We start from the raw sequence: 15,968 nt of genomic DNA, 5'->3' as shown, positions 1-15,968 counted from the left end.
TGATGTGGCTCACTAAGTCAGTTCAACAGGTTTTGATTCATAGCCTGTCAGAACTGCAGAGCAGTATTGGTGGGCAGAAATACAACAAGTTTCAGCTATGCAGAGCAAAGAGAAGGCAACGTGGGAGGAAGGCCAGCAGGAATAGATTGTATTGTTAGGGTTTGTAGAGTACTGCCTGAATTTCTTCCTATTTTCAGGGCATGGTCTTACTGCGCCTTACAAAAATATTCGCTTTGCACATTTTGCACATTACAACCAAAGACTTCAATTTATTTAATTGGGGTTTTATGTGAAAGACAAGTTAACAGATGTGCAGAAGAGTAAAGTGGTATGAAGCAGTTGTTTTTTTTACAAAGAAAGTGTAGTAATGTGCATTTGCATTCAGGTCCCTTCTACTCTGTTCCCCAAAATAAAATCATATGCAACCAAATGTCTTTAGAAGTCAGCCTATTAGTAAATAGTGTGTAAATGAATCTTAGTATAAATGCAGCTGTTCTGTTTCTGGCCACAGAAGTTCGTTAGAGAACAGCGTCATGAACACCAAGGAACTCAACAGACAGGTCAGGGAGGAAGTTCTGGAGAAGTATAAAGCAGGGTTGGGTTCTACAACATCATAAGCTTTGTTCAATCCATCATCTGAACATGGAGAGGGTGGACCAACTGCAGACCTACCAAGACATGGATGTCCACCTAAACTGACAGACCTGACAGGGAGAGCATTAATCAGAGAAGCAGCCAAGTGGCCCGTAGTGACTTTGGAGGAGCTGCAGAGATCCAGAGCTCAGACAGAAGAAACTGTCAATGGCGCAACTATCAGTCATGCATTTCACAAACTGGTCTTTATGGAAGAGAGGCATAAGAGGTCCAGTTTGTAGTTTGCCAGAAGCTCTGTAGGGTACAGAGCAAACATTGGGGTAAGGTGATCTGGTCAGATAAAACAGCCAGAAAAAACCATCTCCACAGTGGAACTTGGTGGGAATGCTGGTCAGAGTTGATCGGAAGATGGAAGGAGCTAAATGCAGGACAATCCTGAAAGAAAAGCTGTAATTGGCTGCAGACGACTGGAGACTGGGGTGGAGGGTCACAATGACCCTGAACATACAACCAGAACTATAATGGATGGTTTAGATCCAAGCATATTCTTACATTAAAATGACCCAGTCAAAGTCTAGACCTAAGTCCAAAGGAGAATCTGTAGCAAGACTTGAAATCTGATGCTCTCCATCCAATCTGACTGAGCTGTTTTGAAAAGAAAAGTGATCAAAAACTCTCGATTTGCAGCTGCAGTGAAAGTTGGGTGCCAAAAATAAAAGCAAACCACAATTTTCATGTTTTTCTTTGTAAATAAATTAGAAAACCATGAATCTTTTTCTACACCTCAAAATAATTCACAACGTAAACGATACTGAATAAAATACTTTGAGGTTTGTGGGTGTAACATGACACAGATTGGAAACATGACTACTTCTGCAAGCTACTGTAAATTAATCTAATAATATGCATGTTACAGTGCACCAACAGTAACATGCATAAACTCACCTTATGATCCTCAAATGCATTTTCTCTCTATGGTGGCACAGCAAGTCAGGAAGTAAAACAAGACATTTTGATGAAATGCTCCATTTTAAACTTTATGTGGGAAACAGCAAAATTAAGGAGCAATTTGATATTCTGCTTGTTCCTACCTTTCCAAAGGGTTCATCCATCTTTGTGATAGAAAATTGTTAGGGATAAAAAATAAAAATATGTCAAAATGGCCTGATGAGGTGGAGAAGCTGTATCATTTTAGACATTTATCTGTCTTTGGGCTAAAAATTAAGCAGCTTTGAGTTAATAACTTAATGTCAATTTCAGCCAAAATAAGATTTTTAACACTGACACCCACCTCATCCTTTTTAGTCTACCACAAATAATTTAAAAAAAGACAAAAACAAAGTGTTAAAATGCAAAATATATCAGTAAAGATTGAGGGGCAAGTGGAAGAGCACTTTTAAGGCGAATAAGGGAAAATGCTACAAAACTAAAGAGGAAATCCTCACAGATGAGAACAAAACCAGACAACAAAACCCCACCATGTTGGATGGTTTGTTTTAGTTTGACTTTGGCTGTGAAGGTGCTGGAAGTGGGGAAAATTGGGAAAAACTGACTTGGATTTAGAGAATGAAGGATGTTAAAAACCACTTCGAACTGCAACAAACCTCAGACTCCATTTTCTCCCCTTCCTCCCTTACTTCCTCCTCTTCCTCACTTCCTTCAAACTAGGAGTTGCAGTGAAGAGGCAACACAACACAAAGTTTTGGTCTCGTTGCTTTTATTCAGATAATTATACATAATGTGTTTTTTTTTCATGTTTGAAGAAGATTGTGAGCCAGTAATAAGATAAACACAGGAGTATATGCAGCCATGTATGACGCAACATGTTGCATATACTGTGAACTTGCCTGCCATGCTAGCGCACTGTTCTCCGGCTGGAAAAGCAGAGAAAAGTAAAGAAAGTCTTTCTCCATTCTCTGCCAGAAAAGGCACCTGTTTGTTTATACCATTAATAACATAAAATGACTTCATATTGGCTCAAAACTCTGAAAAAAGACTTAAAATAAGAAGTTATTCGAAATAACTAAATGATGTGCTTTTCTCAGTTAAGCATCTAAGGTTTTTACCTTGCTTCAGCATACATTGTATTAAAAATACCAGTAGAAAAAGGGCACAACCATCAGGTAATTTATTTATCACCTGGTCAGGTTTTCCTGATTTCTTCAGTGGTCCTCTAAATCCTCTCAGCCCACATATGCACTGTGGAAGCAAGGAGGAAGTGTGCAATTTTCCCCCAACCCATGGCGTAATGATACGACTTAAAGTGTTATTTTACCTGTTAGTGGAGATAACTAGCTGCAGAAACTGTAATACGGAAACTGTTTTAAAAATAAGGGTAAAACTCACTAAGGGGTAAAAATCTGCCAGTCAGGAAAAAAGTATGTATGTGCATCTCAAGAAATTAGACTATCCCCTAAAAAAGTTATTTTATTTCAGTAATTCAATCAAGAAAGTAAAACTCAAGCACAATCTTTACTCAGAGTGATTCATTTCAAGTCTTTATTTTTCTGTTAATTCTGCAGATTACTCAAGACTACTGTCCAGCATACAGCGGCTGTTCACAGAGTGCTTTAACCAAGCATAATAATAGAAAGTTAAGTGGAGGGAAAACGTCTGGGAGAAAAAACAGTGTACAAGCAACAGGGATGACTGCATTGTGAAGCAAAGCAAATTCAAGATTTTACAGAAGATTCAGAAGGTGCAGAAACGGTGATGACACAAAATTTTGCATTTCATTTGGAAATCAAGATCCCAGAGTCTGAAGGAAGAGTGGAAAGTCTCAGAATCCAAGTTGCTAGGATTCCCATAGAGAATTGATGGATTAGAGGAAGATAAAAGCATCCAGAGCCAACAATGCGGAGGAGCTAAAGGTCACAGTTAAAGCAACCTGAGCTTTCTTAAACCGTGGCACAGAGAGTGTGATTTAAAAAAATTGTACAGGACTCACACCGCCAAAAAATGCCATTCTGCACAACGTGTTGAAGATTAGCATCAGAAAAGTCCAACATCAAATCTCCCTAAAAAAAGACAGGATGTTAGGGGAGTTGAGGTGATTATTTTTGGAGCTGGATGCTAAAAAGAGGGCGAGGACAGGAAGGAGGTGGCGTAGAAATGTTAATGGCTGAGAAAATAAAGATAGAAATCACATTTTGGTCACTGCAGCAGCATTTCTGACACTGCTGGATATTTGTCATACCTTGTCTTTGGTCATGACAGAGTTGAATCGGTGGTTAGTGCGTGGGTCAGACTGAATGACCGAAGATTTAAACTCATTTTCTTTCAGGACAGAAGATTTCAGATAGAACGAACAATATTCACAGTGTGAATCCAGCTTAACACTGCAGCGGTTTCACAGCGGTATCACCTCCATACCATGCCGCACTGATGCAGTAATTAATGCAATAAGATCAGATGTAAAACAGCATAAATAAGATAGGAATAGGAAGCCCGATCAGGTATTAAGTGAATATACTCTACATTACATGGAGATACTTTTCAGTAGGTCTATTGATCCTGTGGCTCTGCACCTTTTCTACAAAATGTTTTCCTTCCACTTGACTTTCTAATAATACTCTTGGATACACAACAGAGCAATGTAAGCTAGCTACCTTAGCAGTGATGTGTTGTGGCGTGCCCTTCTTGTGGAGCATGTCAGAGACTGTGCATAAAATGGCCGCAACACAACATTAACGTAATTAAAACCCTTTTTTCTAAAGGTCTTATGTTAAATTGTTATTTGCAAGGATTGTGAGCTTTCATTGTTTTTTGTTTTGCTGGATAATTCGTTTCAAGAACAGCAACTAATGATTAATGACTAACAATACGAGCAGACTGTAAGACACCCCAGCAATGCACCAATGTTCCAGCATAAAAAGCAGAAGCTAAAAAATAAACTACACTTTGCAATGCAAATAACTCTACAGCACCCTCTGGGACGAGTCCTACAGGCTAACTACTAACATCTAGTCAACTGCCAACATTCACGCTACCCACCACAGATTTTGTTTCCTCATCCTCTGCAACAACCGGCTGTTCAAGGCAGAGGCAAACAGAAACAATCAATGCAGATGTGCTTTTATAAAGTCAAATATCTGCCCTGAGCGGCCCATGATTGAAACCTACCTCCTCTCCTGCTTCCTCCTCCTCCTCTGTGATTTCATCTTGCTTTAATTGTAAAGTGAATACATGGGTTGATCCATAAGCTACTTCACCCCCAACCCCACAATCCAACCATCAACCCACCAGTGCTAAACCAAACTGCAACTAAACAGCTCAATTATTAGTCAGGTTTTTGGTTCACAACAGACCTAAAAATAAAATAAAACAGCTACTAGAGCCCAGCACTAACCCAACAACACCCCTCATCTACTCCAAACATCCAATCTAGCGCTACCGTACATACCCGTGCTTCCTCTGTTGCAGTCTAGCACATAAAAGGAGCAAATTCAACATGTTGTATGTTTGACCATGTTTTATAGTAAATACCATATTTTGTATTCCCAAGCATATTGTGCCACCCAGCATACCCGTTTACCTGTTGTGTCTGCACTCACCTGTTTGGCACCCATTGATTCAAACATTTTCTCCAGCTGGATTCTCAGCTGCTGCACGTTATTCATGAGGACACAAGGCTATAGGAGAACATGAGGAGTAGGCACACAGAAGAGCTCCATTAGCATCATTTTGTAGAATACAATATGCATCTTCATAACTGTTTAAATAAGCACTGATGTCACAGATAAGCAGAAGGACACTGCTGCAAATTATACATTTGTAATTAAAAAACCAGAACAACTTACAATCTTCTCCTTGTCAACGTAGGAAGGAAAACCCTTGGTCAGGATGGCACTGTACTGCAGGAGAACTTTGGCAATTGTCTGAAAAAATGAGAAGTCACGAAGCAATTCAAACGAATCCAACTACTTCTGACGTTCAACACTTTAAAGAAATGTGGCCAAAGTATCTTTCAACAAATAAATGAGACAAAATCTAAATAAGTTCAATAAAAGCATCATACCGGACATGGAAAGCAACCAATCACAATAAATGCTGCTGCTGATGAAGTGGTGAAAAAACAATATTCTGCTGCTCTCATGGTTTTGACACAACTGACCAGACTCTTTGGGTAAACAAAGTAGATCGTATTGGCTAGTCTGCAAGTGTTATAAGCCGTTTCTCCACTACGGTAGGTCATTTTTCTCCTTTTTTCACATATCTAAAGGAGTTCCTCAGGGCGATAAATTCGGATCCCAGCTCATCATTTTCTATACAAGTAATCTTGACAGTTTTTTCAATCCTGCATTATTTTGCTCATCTCCATCTATTGTTTATACCCAAAATGTCTTAATTCTTAATAAATCCCGCACCGATCTGTCTATTGATCTCCCGCTCCATTCTACCCTCACTCGTGAACAAGACACCATTTGAGGCAGAAGGTCCTTTCCAACCTGGAGAGGCCAAGCCACCTTTTTCCAGTGTTATTACTTGATGTAGAAATCATTGTTATACAGAGAATGTAAATGTCTGATTTCGGCTGTATTGTTTTATTGTTTATCGGTTGTATATTCCACTGCCTGAAAATATTGTTATTTTCTCAAGCTGCATCAAGAGTAAATTTAGGAGTAGAATATTAGAGAGATTATATTCTGCCATAATATCTAACAACTTGATGCAACTAGAGCTGGTTCACCATCCAAAGAGGTGGTTACCTTGGAGAAGCGGCGGCTGTACTGAGCCATGACCTTGGGATCGGGGCACTCCAGTTTCTTGATGATCTCAAAGCTCTGGTTGAGCTGGGTGAAGATGTCCACCACGGAGCAGGAGAACAAAGCATGCTCAGAGGTCTGCTGGAACTGAGATAAGAGCCAACAAAGTGTTTGAGCTTGGAAACAACACTTCCTCATTGGCAAAAAGAGAACAGTTGAATTTGAGTTTTCTTACTCCATCTTTTTTGTCTCTCTCCAGAGCTCCATGCATGAACTCCATCGACACATCCTCATTTTCATCCAACCACTGCAGGACAAACTGCAGAAACCATCTAAAACAGAGAAACACAATTTGAAGGGTGTTCCCACCTAAAATATCTGCTCCTTGTTTGTGTTATGACAAAGTAAAGGTAATTAACAGTGAGGTTAAGTTCTGGAAAAATCAGAGAACTTACGATGGGTAGTCGGGAACAACGCCCTTAAAGGTCGGAAGCTCCTTGACATATTCATTGTAGAGCCACTTGACTTTGAAGTGTAGGTTCATGTAGTCTGTGCTTTTACACAGTCGGTGCTTCTCATGCTCTGCACACACAAAACAATAATAGTTATAAACCAGACAAAGTCCGCAGTCAATGTTTGGGAAACAAATTATGAATTTAATGGTTCAAATTGTAATTTGACACGTTAAATAAGTAGTGGCACATCGGCTTATGAACTTTAGGCTTCATCAGATTGGTTCAGGCTGAGTTATGAAGTTTCAAATGATCAATTACTGTGTAGAAATTATGAAGACATTTATGTCTTTTGCTGTTTAACAAAAAAGATTTGACATAAATTACTTTGCCTCCACTATAGAGTGAAAGTAGAGCCCATGTAAAGGTATGTCTGCCGTCACCCTGTTTAGCTCACTGTGCACGTTTCCATATTAAAAACATTTCTGGAGAGCAACCACATGTAGAATAATGAAGTCATGTCACAGAGATGAAGAAGGTTCATCTTCTGAGATACTCTCTCCTTACATATATTGTCTGCTTTGGGATGGATGGAGAAAAATTGTCAATAAAGTTACTGCTTCAGCATTTTGGGACTTTAAACACATTGCATGAATAAAGTGTTTAGATCATTTTTAGCAGAATAACAAAAATATGTCCAACAGGCGCGGCAAAGCAGTAGAGAGCAGGATCCATGTTTGATGGCCTCAGTCCACGATGGTTCGAGTCCCGACCCGGGCAGACCTTTCCAGCATGTCTTCCCTCCCTCTCCACCCATTTCAAGACTGTCCACTCTGACATAAAAGCTACCAGTGCCACAAAGAAAATGTCCTACTTCAATCAGCCACTTCAATCCAAACTTATTTATATTTGCTTAATGTCAGAATAATGCTTTGTTGAAATTCTGAAGTTAACATACATTTCCTGAGAGTTTGGTAGAACTGCCTTTTAAGCTGCATGACTTGGTTCAAAAGTTTTAGGCGTCCTTACAAAAGGTTCTCACAATAGTTTGCTGCAGTTTCAGTTTTGTGATGTCCACTAAAACAATGACTTTATTCTCCTGAAGCCAGTTTGTTACTAATTTGGTGGAACAATTTGGGTCATGGTCCATCTGAAAGACCCGCTTGTGTCCAAGCTTCAACTTCCTGGTGGATTTCTTGAGATGTTTCCACATAATATTCTCCCTTTATGATACCATCCATTTTTAACATGATGCTACCACCTCTGTACCTTACCTTTAGGATGATGTTCTCAGGCTTGCAAGGATAAATCTAACAACAATCATTATACAAAAAGAAACACCTACATTGTATTTCCTCAGACCACAGGACATGTTTCCAAGCATCACACATGTATTTGTCTCTTGGTGTATTTGCAAACTGTAACCTGGCTTTTTATGTTCCTGTTGGAGCAATGGCTTCTTCTTCACTGAGTGGCCTTTCAGCCCAGGTTGGTAGAAGAGTACTTCAACTCTTACCAGCTTCAGCAGCACCTTCCAAGGGTCTTCAGCTTTTGTTTTGGGGTTAATTCCCACATTTCCCATCAAAACGAGTTCATCTCTGGGACACAGAACCCGTCTCCTTCGTGATCCGTATGATGGCTGGACATTCCCATGCTGTTTATAGTTGATGTAAGATTACAATTCTCTTCCTGACATCTTGGTTGATTTCTTTCATTTTTTCCATGATGTCACACAAGGAAGCAGTTTGTTTGAGGGGTTGCCTTAAAGTACTTCCACTAGTGAGCCTCCATTTACTCAACCCGATCAGAAACCATGACACCATCTTGTGGGCTTAGTTTGAAGGCACAGTAATGTTACTGGATGTTAACTCCTGACTTTGAAGAAAGTAATAGAAAGTTCTCAAAAAAACCTCTCAACTAGAACTCATTTTTGTGTCACTAACTGACCTAAAACAAGGACGGTTTTGTCTGATTTAATGTCAGACTGAGAAAAATAAGCTATGGGTTACGTTACCCAGGTTATGCAAATATTTGGTTTTGACTGTATGTGTTGATTAAGGTTTTAGCCGTCATGTCACAGAATCTTTGACAGCTTAGATAGAGATCAAATTATGAATCCTACAATAATGGATACACAGGAAAATATCTTCCTTATATAGATTATACTAGCAGAATAGCAGCTTTAATACTAACTGTCTTGAAAAAATGGTCAAAACTAAAAAAAAACTGAATGGTGCACTAAACTACCGAACAGTAAAATATGATTAAATTAAGTTGTGAGGGGAGCATTATCACGAGACATTTCCACAAAAAATATTTTATTTTTGACTGAAACGACCGAGGCTCGACTGTGATGCTACTCAATTTACACAATTTCACTCAGTCCGAGGACATGTTAACAAAATGAAATCAGGGATAAAAAGAACCGACCTTCCAAAGCGTACTTCATGTCTTGAGCAAACAAAGTCCACATGACTTCTGCTGAAACCTTTCCTACATTCAGTTCCTGAAGAAACCTGCAAGAGAAGAGATGAAAATAATCTAGGTTCACTCTGCAATCAAACAATAACAAGTGATTCATGTAAAACACATTTTGGACAAAGAGGTGCAAGCCAAGGTCTAGCCAGGATGAAGGATTAAACGGGTTAAATGTGTATTGAAACCGATCACTAACTGATTGAGCACTGGTGTGTAGGAGTTCCTGTCTTCCTCTATGATGGAGACGATAAGCATGATGAGTTTGGGCCAGAAGTCCAGGTTCTTGATACTGGGGCCCTGCTCTTCCAGGGGCAGCTCCTCCTTGTTCTGGATTAGAGAGATGAAACAGTAAGACTTTACCAAATAATAAACCCAAAAACAGGAAAATATCTGAAAAAGTCAAAACAAGGCATGATATATCTGATGCATTCATGCCTGACTCACGGCGTCTGCAGGTTGGAACTGTCTGCTGTAGAGTTCATGGCAGTTATTGAAGATGTAGTCATATGTAGAGTTGAGGCAGGCTTTAACACAGTCCCTCACAACCTGACTGGCTCTGGGTGGGGACTGTAACTCCTGGACCTGAACATTAGACAGATGGAGGCAGCAACGCTGTCAGTAAACTCCTGCAATTAATTCTGGAACATTTACTTCCCTTTTTTCCCAGGTGTCCAAGCACAGTTACAACACAAGCACCAATCAGGAGCAGTTCATCAACTTCAACAGCAAATGGCAACATAATCAAATCATGCGCAGTAAAAATATTAAAATAGAGAATCCTTAAAAAATATGTGAGCTAGGTTAAAATATAGAACAGAGTGTTGGTTACCTTCATCCTGAAGAAGGTGATGCTGGTTAGAAGGTCCACTGTTGATTTCAAATCTTGCAGGCGGTCCTTGCTGCTGGCAGGAAAGTGATTCTGCAGAGAAAACATAAATTGACTCCCCTTCCTAATGCAAAGTAATTCATGTTTATGACAATTAGCAGCACAGTGTGATGGATTTCTGTTGATGGCTACATAGCATGTGGTCCAGCTGCAACATGTTAAAAGGGGCCTTTGTGTTTAGCTCATTATTTCTTTCTTCAGTATTCAACTGTATGCTGTTGGAAAGCCTGTTAATTTTCCTTTAAATGGGGCCCCATTTGTGAAGGCATCTGTGGGTTGAACAGCAGAGTCAGGTATTTCAATTACGCTCCTATGAATAACTTGACTGCGTTTTCTATAACGAGTTGAGGCATGTCTGTGGTTCATTCAAGCTACGAAGAAGCAAGAGAGAGCAAGACTTTCAGTAGATAACAGGAAGGCTGAGTGTACCACAGCAAATATGCTCTGTTTTATCCTACTGAGCCCACAGGGTTGGATGTACTGTACTGGATTCCACACATGCTGTCTGCGGACGTTTGAGGTTTCATAGTCAAGCGTACCAATTTCCAACATCTCTGGTGACCAATTCCTACATTTTCCACACTTTCTGCAGTGGCGTCATCAAACGAGGGGGAAGAGCTGCCTTGTAGCTTTGGAAAAACAAAAAGAAAAGAAGGTGGCATCTAAAGTCATAAACCAGACTAGGGACGAAGAAGGGGAATCCACCTGTTAGTGCGGTGCAGGGTGGAAGTGACACTGCACGTCCTCTCGACTGGTTGCTTGGAGCAGTGTCTCACATATAGAGCAGTTCGGAGACTTTTCCCAGCCGAGCAGATTTTTGTTTGAGATGTGTAACCCGAATACGATCATAAAAATTGAGCTTTGCGCAGAAGTATCCGCTGGACCTCCGCTTTTATTCTGCTTTGAGTATGAGCAGATGTCCATAGAGTCACGTACGCTCAATAACAGGTGGTGAATTTCAGGCAGGCAGTCGGTGCTCACTACAGAGTACTTTTAATCTCTATGTAGCATGCTGGTTTGACAGGTACCCAAGCTACTGTTCTTAACATCCGCCTCCACACTGTATATATCAACATATAAATCTTTGCCTTATGAATTCACACTTGAGACTTTACTACCACTGCTTTCTTCTGCAAGAGTTTGGTGTTTGGTACATAAAATCACTCACTTCTACATTTCCTCCCCTCTTACATGTAAACATGTTTCTGAGAGAGAGAGAGTAGACCAACAGATGGGCGACAGAAAGATGATTTTAAAGCTAGAACATCTTGTTATATAAGAAACTTACCCTATAGGTAGAGAGATCAATACGTAAGGAGTTGTGTAGCTGGTCTAGAAGCTTGACAAAGCGCTCTTTCTGTATTGTGAGGAAAGAGGAAATAATATGTGAGATTGTGGACAACAACCATAACAATAAACTGTAAAGGGGAGCAGAATGACCAGTTTGAAAGGGTTGGACAATGACAGAGAGAAAGATGAAGACAAATGCGTTATTGTGTATGTTACAGCTGTACAAACCCCAAAGTTGGAAGCAGCGAAGCGGTCAGAGGCGGACACATTGGTGGATGCAGTTGTGTGGGCGTAGAATGCATTGATATTAGCCAGCAGGCTGCTCATCACTGCAGGAACTCCAGGACACATGTACTTAGTAGACAAGCAGGCAAAGTGTCTGGAAAAACAGCAAGAATCAAAGCAAAAGATGCCTTGAGATTGGATCCATTCTGGACATACTGACGCTCTGCTCTCTGGAGAGATACTCTGCAAGTTGAGATGCTTTCAGAGGAAACTGAGGCAGTACAGGCGCGATGTGCGATAAAAAGACACCCAGTGGCTACACAGATCAAGGAGAAAAGCCAAACCCACCGTTCAGAGTCTAGATTTTCTATTGAAAATAGAAAGTTTCTATTGAAACAAAAGTAACTTTGCTCTAAAATATGGAGTCCGGAAGAATAACAGAGAAACCGAAATTTGTTAAAACAGAATTAAAAATGATTAGAATTAATAGTTTTATAGTGTCTGGATTATTACATCTTTAAGAAGTGTTCCATGTTATTTAATTTAGTTTATGTTGGAGGTGGCAAGAAGGTAACACATAAGTATTTTTGTATATTTTATTTAGCAGTGCGCAGTGATAATAAAAAACGTTTACTTGAGAGAGTCTTAGTTTTAGGAGAATCAATCAATAGAAAAACAATTGTTTTGGAATTGTACAAATTAATATAAAAAATCATTAAAAAATATTTGCCTATGAGTAATTGTGTTACTCGCCTATTGATTGGGGACACAAACCTGGGGGAGAAACTTTGGGTCCTGCAGCTTGTCCTGCTAGCCAGGGGGTTTAAATTTCCTTTATTTTTTACAGTCTTAGAATAAATTAAAAAAAACACATTTCCCTTTTCTAATTTTGACCTCGACTCTAAGCTGATTACTGGAGGTAATCCTTCACCAGTGAAGGGAGGCAACAACCCTGCTGTATGCAGGAGAACACGATAAATATATGGTTTATATTTTATGATATATGATTGTGTAAAATAAACACTCTACTTGAGAAGGTTATTTTTGTCCTCGCTTGATGAAGAAGTTCGACCTTATGGTAGGGCTGGCGAAACTGTTACCGAGGAAGTGAGAGGTAGGGGGGAAATCACCTTCATCCAAAAAGATGTCTGAGACTTACGTCATGGCTTGGTAGATAGACTCAATCCCGTAGCGCATAGCAAACTCGTCAACGATTTCCTGCGCCACATCGTCAAAGTAGAGCTTCCATGAATCATCTCCACGCGCCTCGGGGATTCTAACCACACCCTGACCGAGCACATCGGTGGAAAAGTGGAACAGGTTCTGCAGGGAACAGAAGGAATGTAATTTAAAATGACCGTTAAAATCTGAGGATTAGAACGACAAGAATAAAGGGACAAATACATGGAAGATTTCGGATTTTTATCTTTAATACCAATTCACTAGAAATGGTGTGGTGCAGCTGCGGAGGGGTTATAAGATTTTGGATTTTCCAATTATGGGATTATTGGGTTTGTAATGATGCAATAAGCTCATAAACAAATCCTCTATTTGTTTCAATGGCAGAAAGGAAACATGTTTAATCTTTTCCAAATCAGTCAAATCTGATCACATTTTGTGTGGGAAATTGTAAATATCCGGCTTTTCTGACACCATGCTAAAAACTGCATGAGTACAGCTGCATCTGAATGGAAAAGTTTCCACTTTCCAGTACCTGAGTTCACATTCAGACGTATACATTTCAGTTTTTAGTTATTTTTTATTATTACAGCTTAATGCTAATGAAAAAACTAAATTCAGTTACTCGGAATATAAGATTATTACATAAACCAATTAAAAAAACAAATGTATACAGAGATGTTATGTTTTGGCTGAAACAGCGTGCTGACTAAAAGGTTGTTCAGCAGACACCATCCACAATGAGCGTAAGTCACAAACATTTGTTATAAAAATGCTGGCTGTTCACAGAGTGCTGTATTCAAACATAGCAAAATAAAGTTTAGTGGAAGGAAAATGTATGATAAAAAAGCGGCGCTGCAGCACCAATAACCACGAGGTGTGGGCTGTTGCTGGAGTCAGTTCTTCAAGAGCCACAACAGAAAAATAAACCTACTACATTTACTGTCATGTTAAGCTAATCAGAGTTTCTAAAAGTAGACCGGTTGTATCCGCTGGGTTTCCTTAGATGAAAACCTTTTACCAACTTGAATAAAAAACTAAACTTGACTGCATTGTTTGATAGCTAGGATCAAATCAGTATTTTTAATTGATTTTCAAATCCAAATCCACTTTATTTATAAAGCACATTAAACACTTTGACTTTGACTGTATGTTTGATAGGACTGAATTCACAATATTTCAATATAAAAACTGGATCTTGTCTTGGTTGCTGTTTTTGTAGGTCATAGATATATAAATAAACAGAATATAATTAAGAATTTTATCTGGTCTAGTGTGTTTTATAAGTCAGTTGCTAATTAAGCAACCTCGGCTTCCTGAAGACCTCAGCAGAGTGAGAGGCGGATCAACCTCCATGCGACGCTGCACTTATTCGATAAGTGCAGCGTCCTCACTTCATGCAAAAGGAGCCCCGACCAAGCATTCATCGTGCATACTGTGCAATACAAGAACATATTTTCAGTTTAGGCCACTGTCTTTATTGAAAAACCTTCTTCATTGGTCTCGTGTAACATTGATTTTCTGAGAAACTGAGTTTTGTATTTTTATCAGCTATAAAACACAATCATTGAAATTACCTGAAAAAAAATATCAAAATAAGTATAAAGATCCTAATCATGAGTTTCAGTTTTTTAATTTGAATTATGAAAACAAGTTTTTCTTGCTGTGATATACCTCATGCAAACAGGTGTACTGCACATGATACGGAGCCACTTTCTCTTCTCCTTTGATCTCCACGTTGATCTGGAGGCGAATGGCACCTGAGACGGCTGACTTGTCTGTCCTCTTCTCTGCAATCAAACACAAACACAGTCCTTCAGCCACTTCCACCTTCTTGATTCATAACTCGGATGCAGCTCCGTGCCTCGGTTATGCATTAAACCAGATCTGTTAACTCAACCGTAATTGCAGGTTATTAACATGGCAGCTCTATTGCAGGGCGGTTTTTGTTTCTACAGCTCAATGGCAGTGCAGAGCTGGCGGCGCTAATAGAAGTCCTCCAGCTGATAGTGAGCAGGACAATGGCGGGGGCATGAGTGGATCGCCAGAGAGATTCTCTGGAGGTGGAATGCCTGGCAGCTCAGCCCTGCTATTTGCCCTGACAGGAACATTATTAAGGGTAATTTCCGCATGTCAGCAGCAGGGTCGATTTCCAGCTACTTAATAATCTTGTGTTGTGAGGGGAAAAGGGGGAGAAAAGGGAAGGAGGCAGACAGGAGACAGAGGACAATATGTTCCAAACGATTTGGACATCTTTTATGACTGATCATAGTTGGTTATAATTAGCATGAGCCTAAAAAACTTCAATCCCACATTATTTTTCTTTCCTTTTTCAATTCCTTTAAAATTGCTTTCTGTTAAGCTACACAATTAGGCCTAAGTAGAGTTTGTAAAAATATGGGACTCAGATGAATGTTAGCTGTGTCCATGTCTGTAAAAGAACATGACTGAATGTACATGAACCATTAGCAGACTTGTTTGTGTTTTTGTTGCCCACCCTTTGGCACGGCTACACCTTAATTTGCAAGAAAAGTGGGTAACTGATCCAGATTTCAATGCCAGGTGTGAATGGTCGTTGTTAGGCTTGTCCACTTGCATCCTGATCAGCTGGAGCACGTGTCGATACCAGGTTGGAATGGACCCTAACAGCTTTGCATCCTATACAATGATGCTCACAGTGAAACAGAAGCTATGCTTCAGCTTCCTGTCTGGCCGTGTAATCTGACACTGAAGAGCAGCTGAAACATTAGATACATTGAAGCTTAAAGCAAAGCGCTAAGCTTCTACAGCAGGAGAACAACTGCACTGAATTATCAATTATGTCAAAGCAAAGAGCAAACATGCTAATATTAGCATCTCTGCTAACTGTGCCATGTGAAAACTTCCTCAACAGGAGCAAGACATGAGTTTAATGAACATCATAGCTGTACTGTGTGTTTCAAGTAAGACCTGTCTTTAAAAAGAATATGGGACAGATATCTGTTGGTGTAAAACAGTGAAAACTACAGAGTCCTGAATGCTGATGGTGGGTGATTTAAATGGGACACAATCACAATACTAATGCAGAACAGGCAATACTAATGAAATTGACGTAGTGTGTTATTTAACTGTACTTTAAAGCTAATACGTTTTTAAACATAAACAGCTGAAATGAAATAT

General features: G+C 39.6%; 1 protein-coding gene across 1 annotated transcript in view; it reads right to left on the bottom strand.

The window, feature by feature from the left end:
- The window catches only part of LOC124872875 (protein unc-13 homolog B-like), a 93,952-nt gene that overhangs the window by 6,057 nt on the left and 71,927 nt on the right, over positions 1 to 15,968 (bottom strand). Inside the window, exons 18-30 of the mRNA XM_047373285.1 lie at positions 14,484 to 14,599; positions 12,790 to 12,953; positions 11,634 to 11,784; positions 11,404 to 11,472; positions 10,059 to 10,148; positions 9,674 to 9,811; positions 9,426 to 9,556; positions 9,182 to 9,267; positions 6,755 to 6,881; positions 6,535 to 6,631; positions 6,303 to 6,446; positions 5,394 to 5,471; positions 5,148 to 5,225 (exon numbers count right to left, since the gene is read on the bottom strand). Of these exons, the coding sequence (XP_047229241.1) occupies positions 5,148 to 5,225; positions 5,394 to 5,471; positions 6,303 to 6,446; positions 6,535 to 6,631; positions 6,755 to 6,881; positions 9,182 to 9,267; positions 9,426 to 9,556; positions 9,674 to 9,811; positions 10,059 to 10,148; positions 11,404 to 11,472; positions 11,634 to 11,784; positions 12,790 to 12,953; positions 14,484 to 14,599 (1,469 nt within the window). The remainder of the gene's footprint in view (positions 1 to 5,147; positions 5,226 to 5,393; positions 5,472 to 6,302; positions 6,447 to 6,534; positions 6,632 to 6,754; positions 6,882 to 9,181; positions 9,268 to 9,425; positions 9,557 to 9,673; positions 9,812 to 10,058; positions 10,149 to 11,403; positions 11,473 to 11,633; positions 11,785 to 12,789; positions 12,954 to 14,483; positions 14,600 to 15,968) is intronic.

The sequence above is a fragment of the Girardinichthys multiradiatus genome, chromosome 8, assembly GCF_021462225.1.
Source record: "Girardinichthys multiradiatus isolate DD_20200921_A chromosome 8, DD_fGirMul_XY1, whole genome shotgun sequence".
Classification (NCBI taxonomy): Eukaryota; Metazoa; Chordata; class Actinopteri; order Cyprinodontiformes; family Goodeidae; genus Girardinichthys; species Girardinichthys multiradiatus.
The sequence above is the reverse complement of the archived record's forward strand: the minus strand, read 5'-3'. Positions and strand labels throughout refer to the sequence as shown.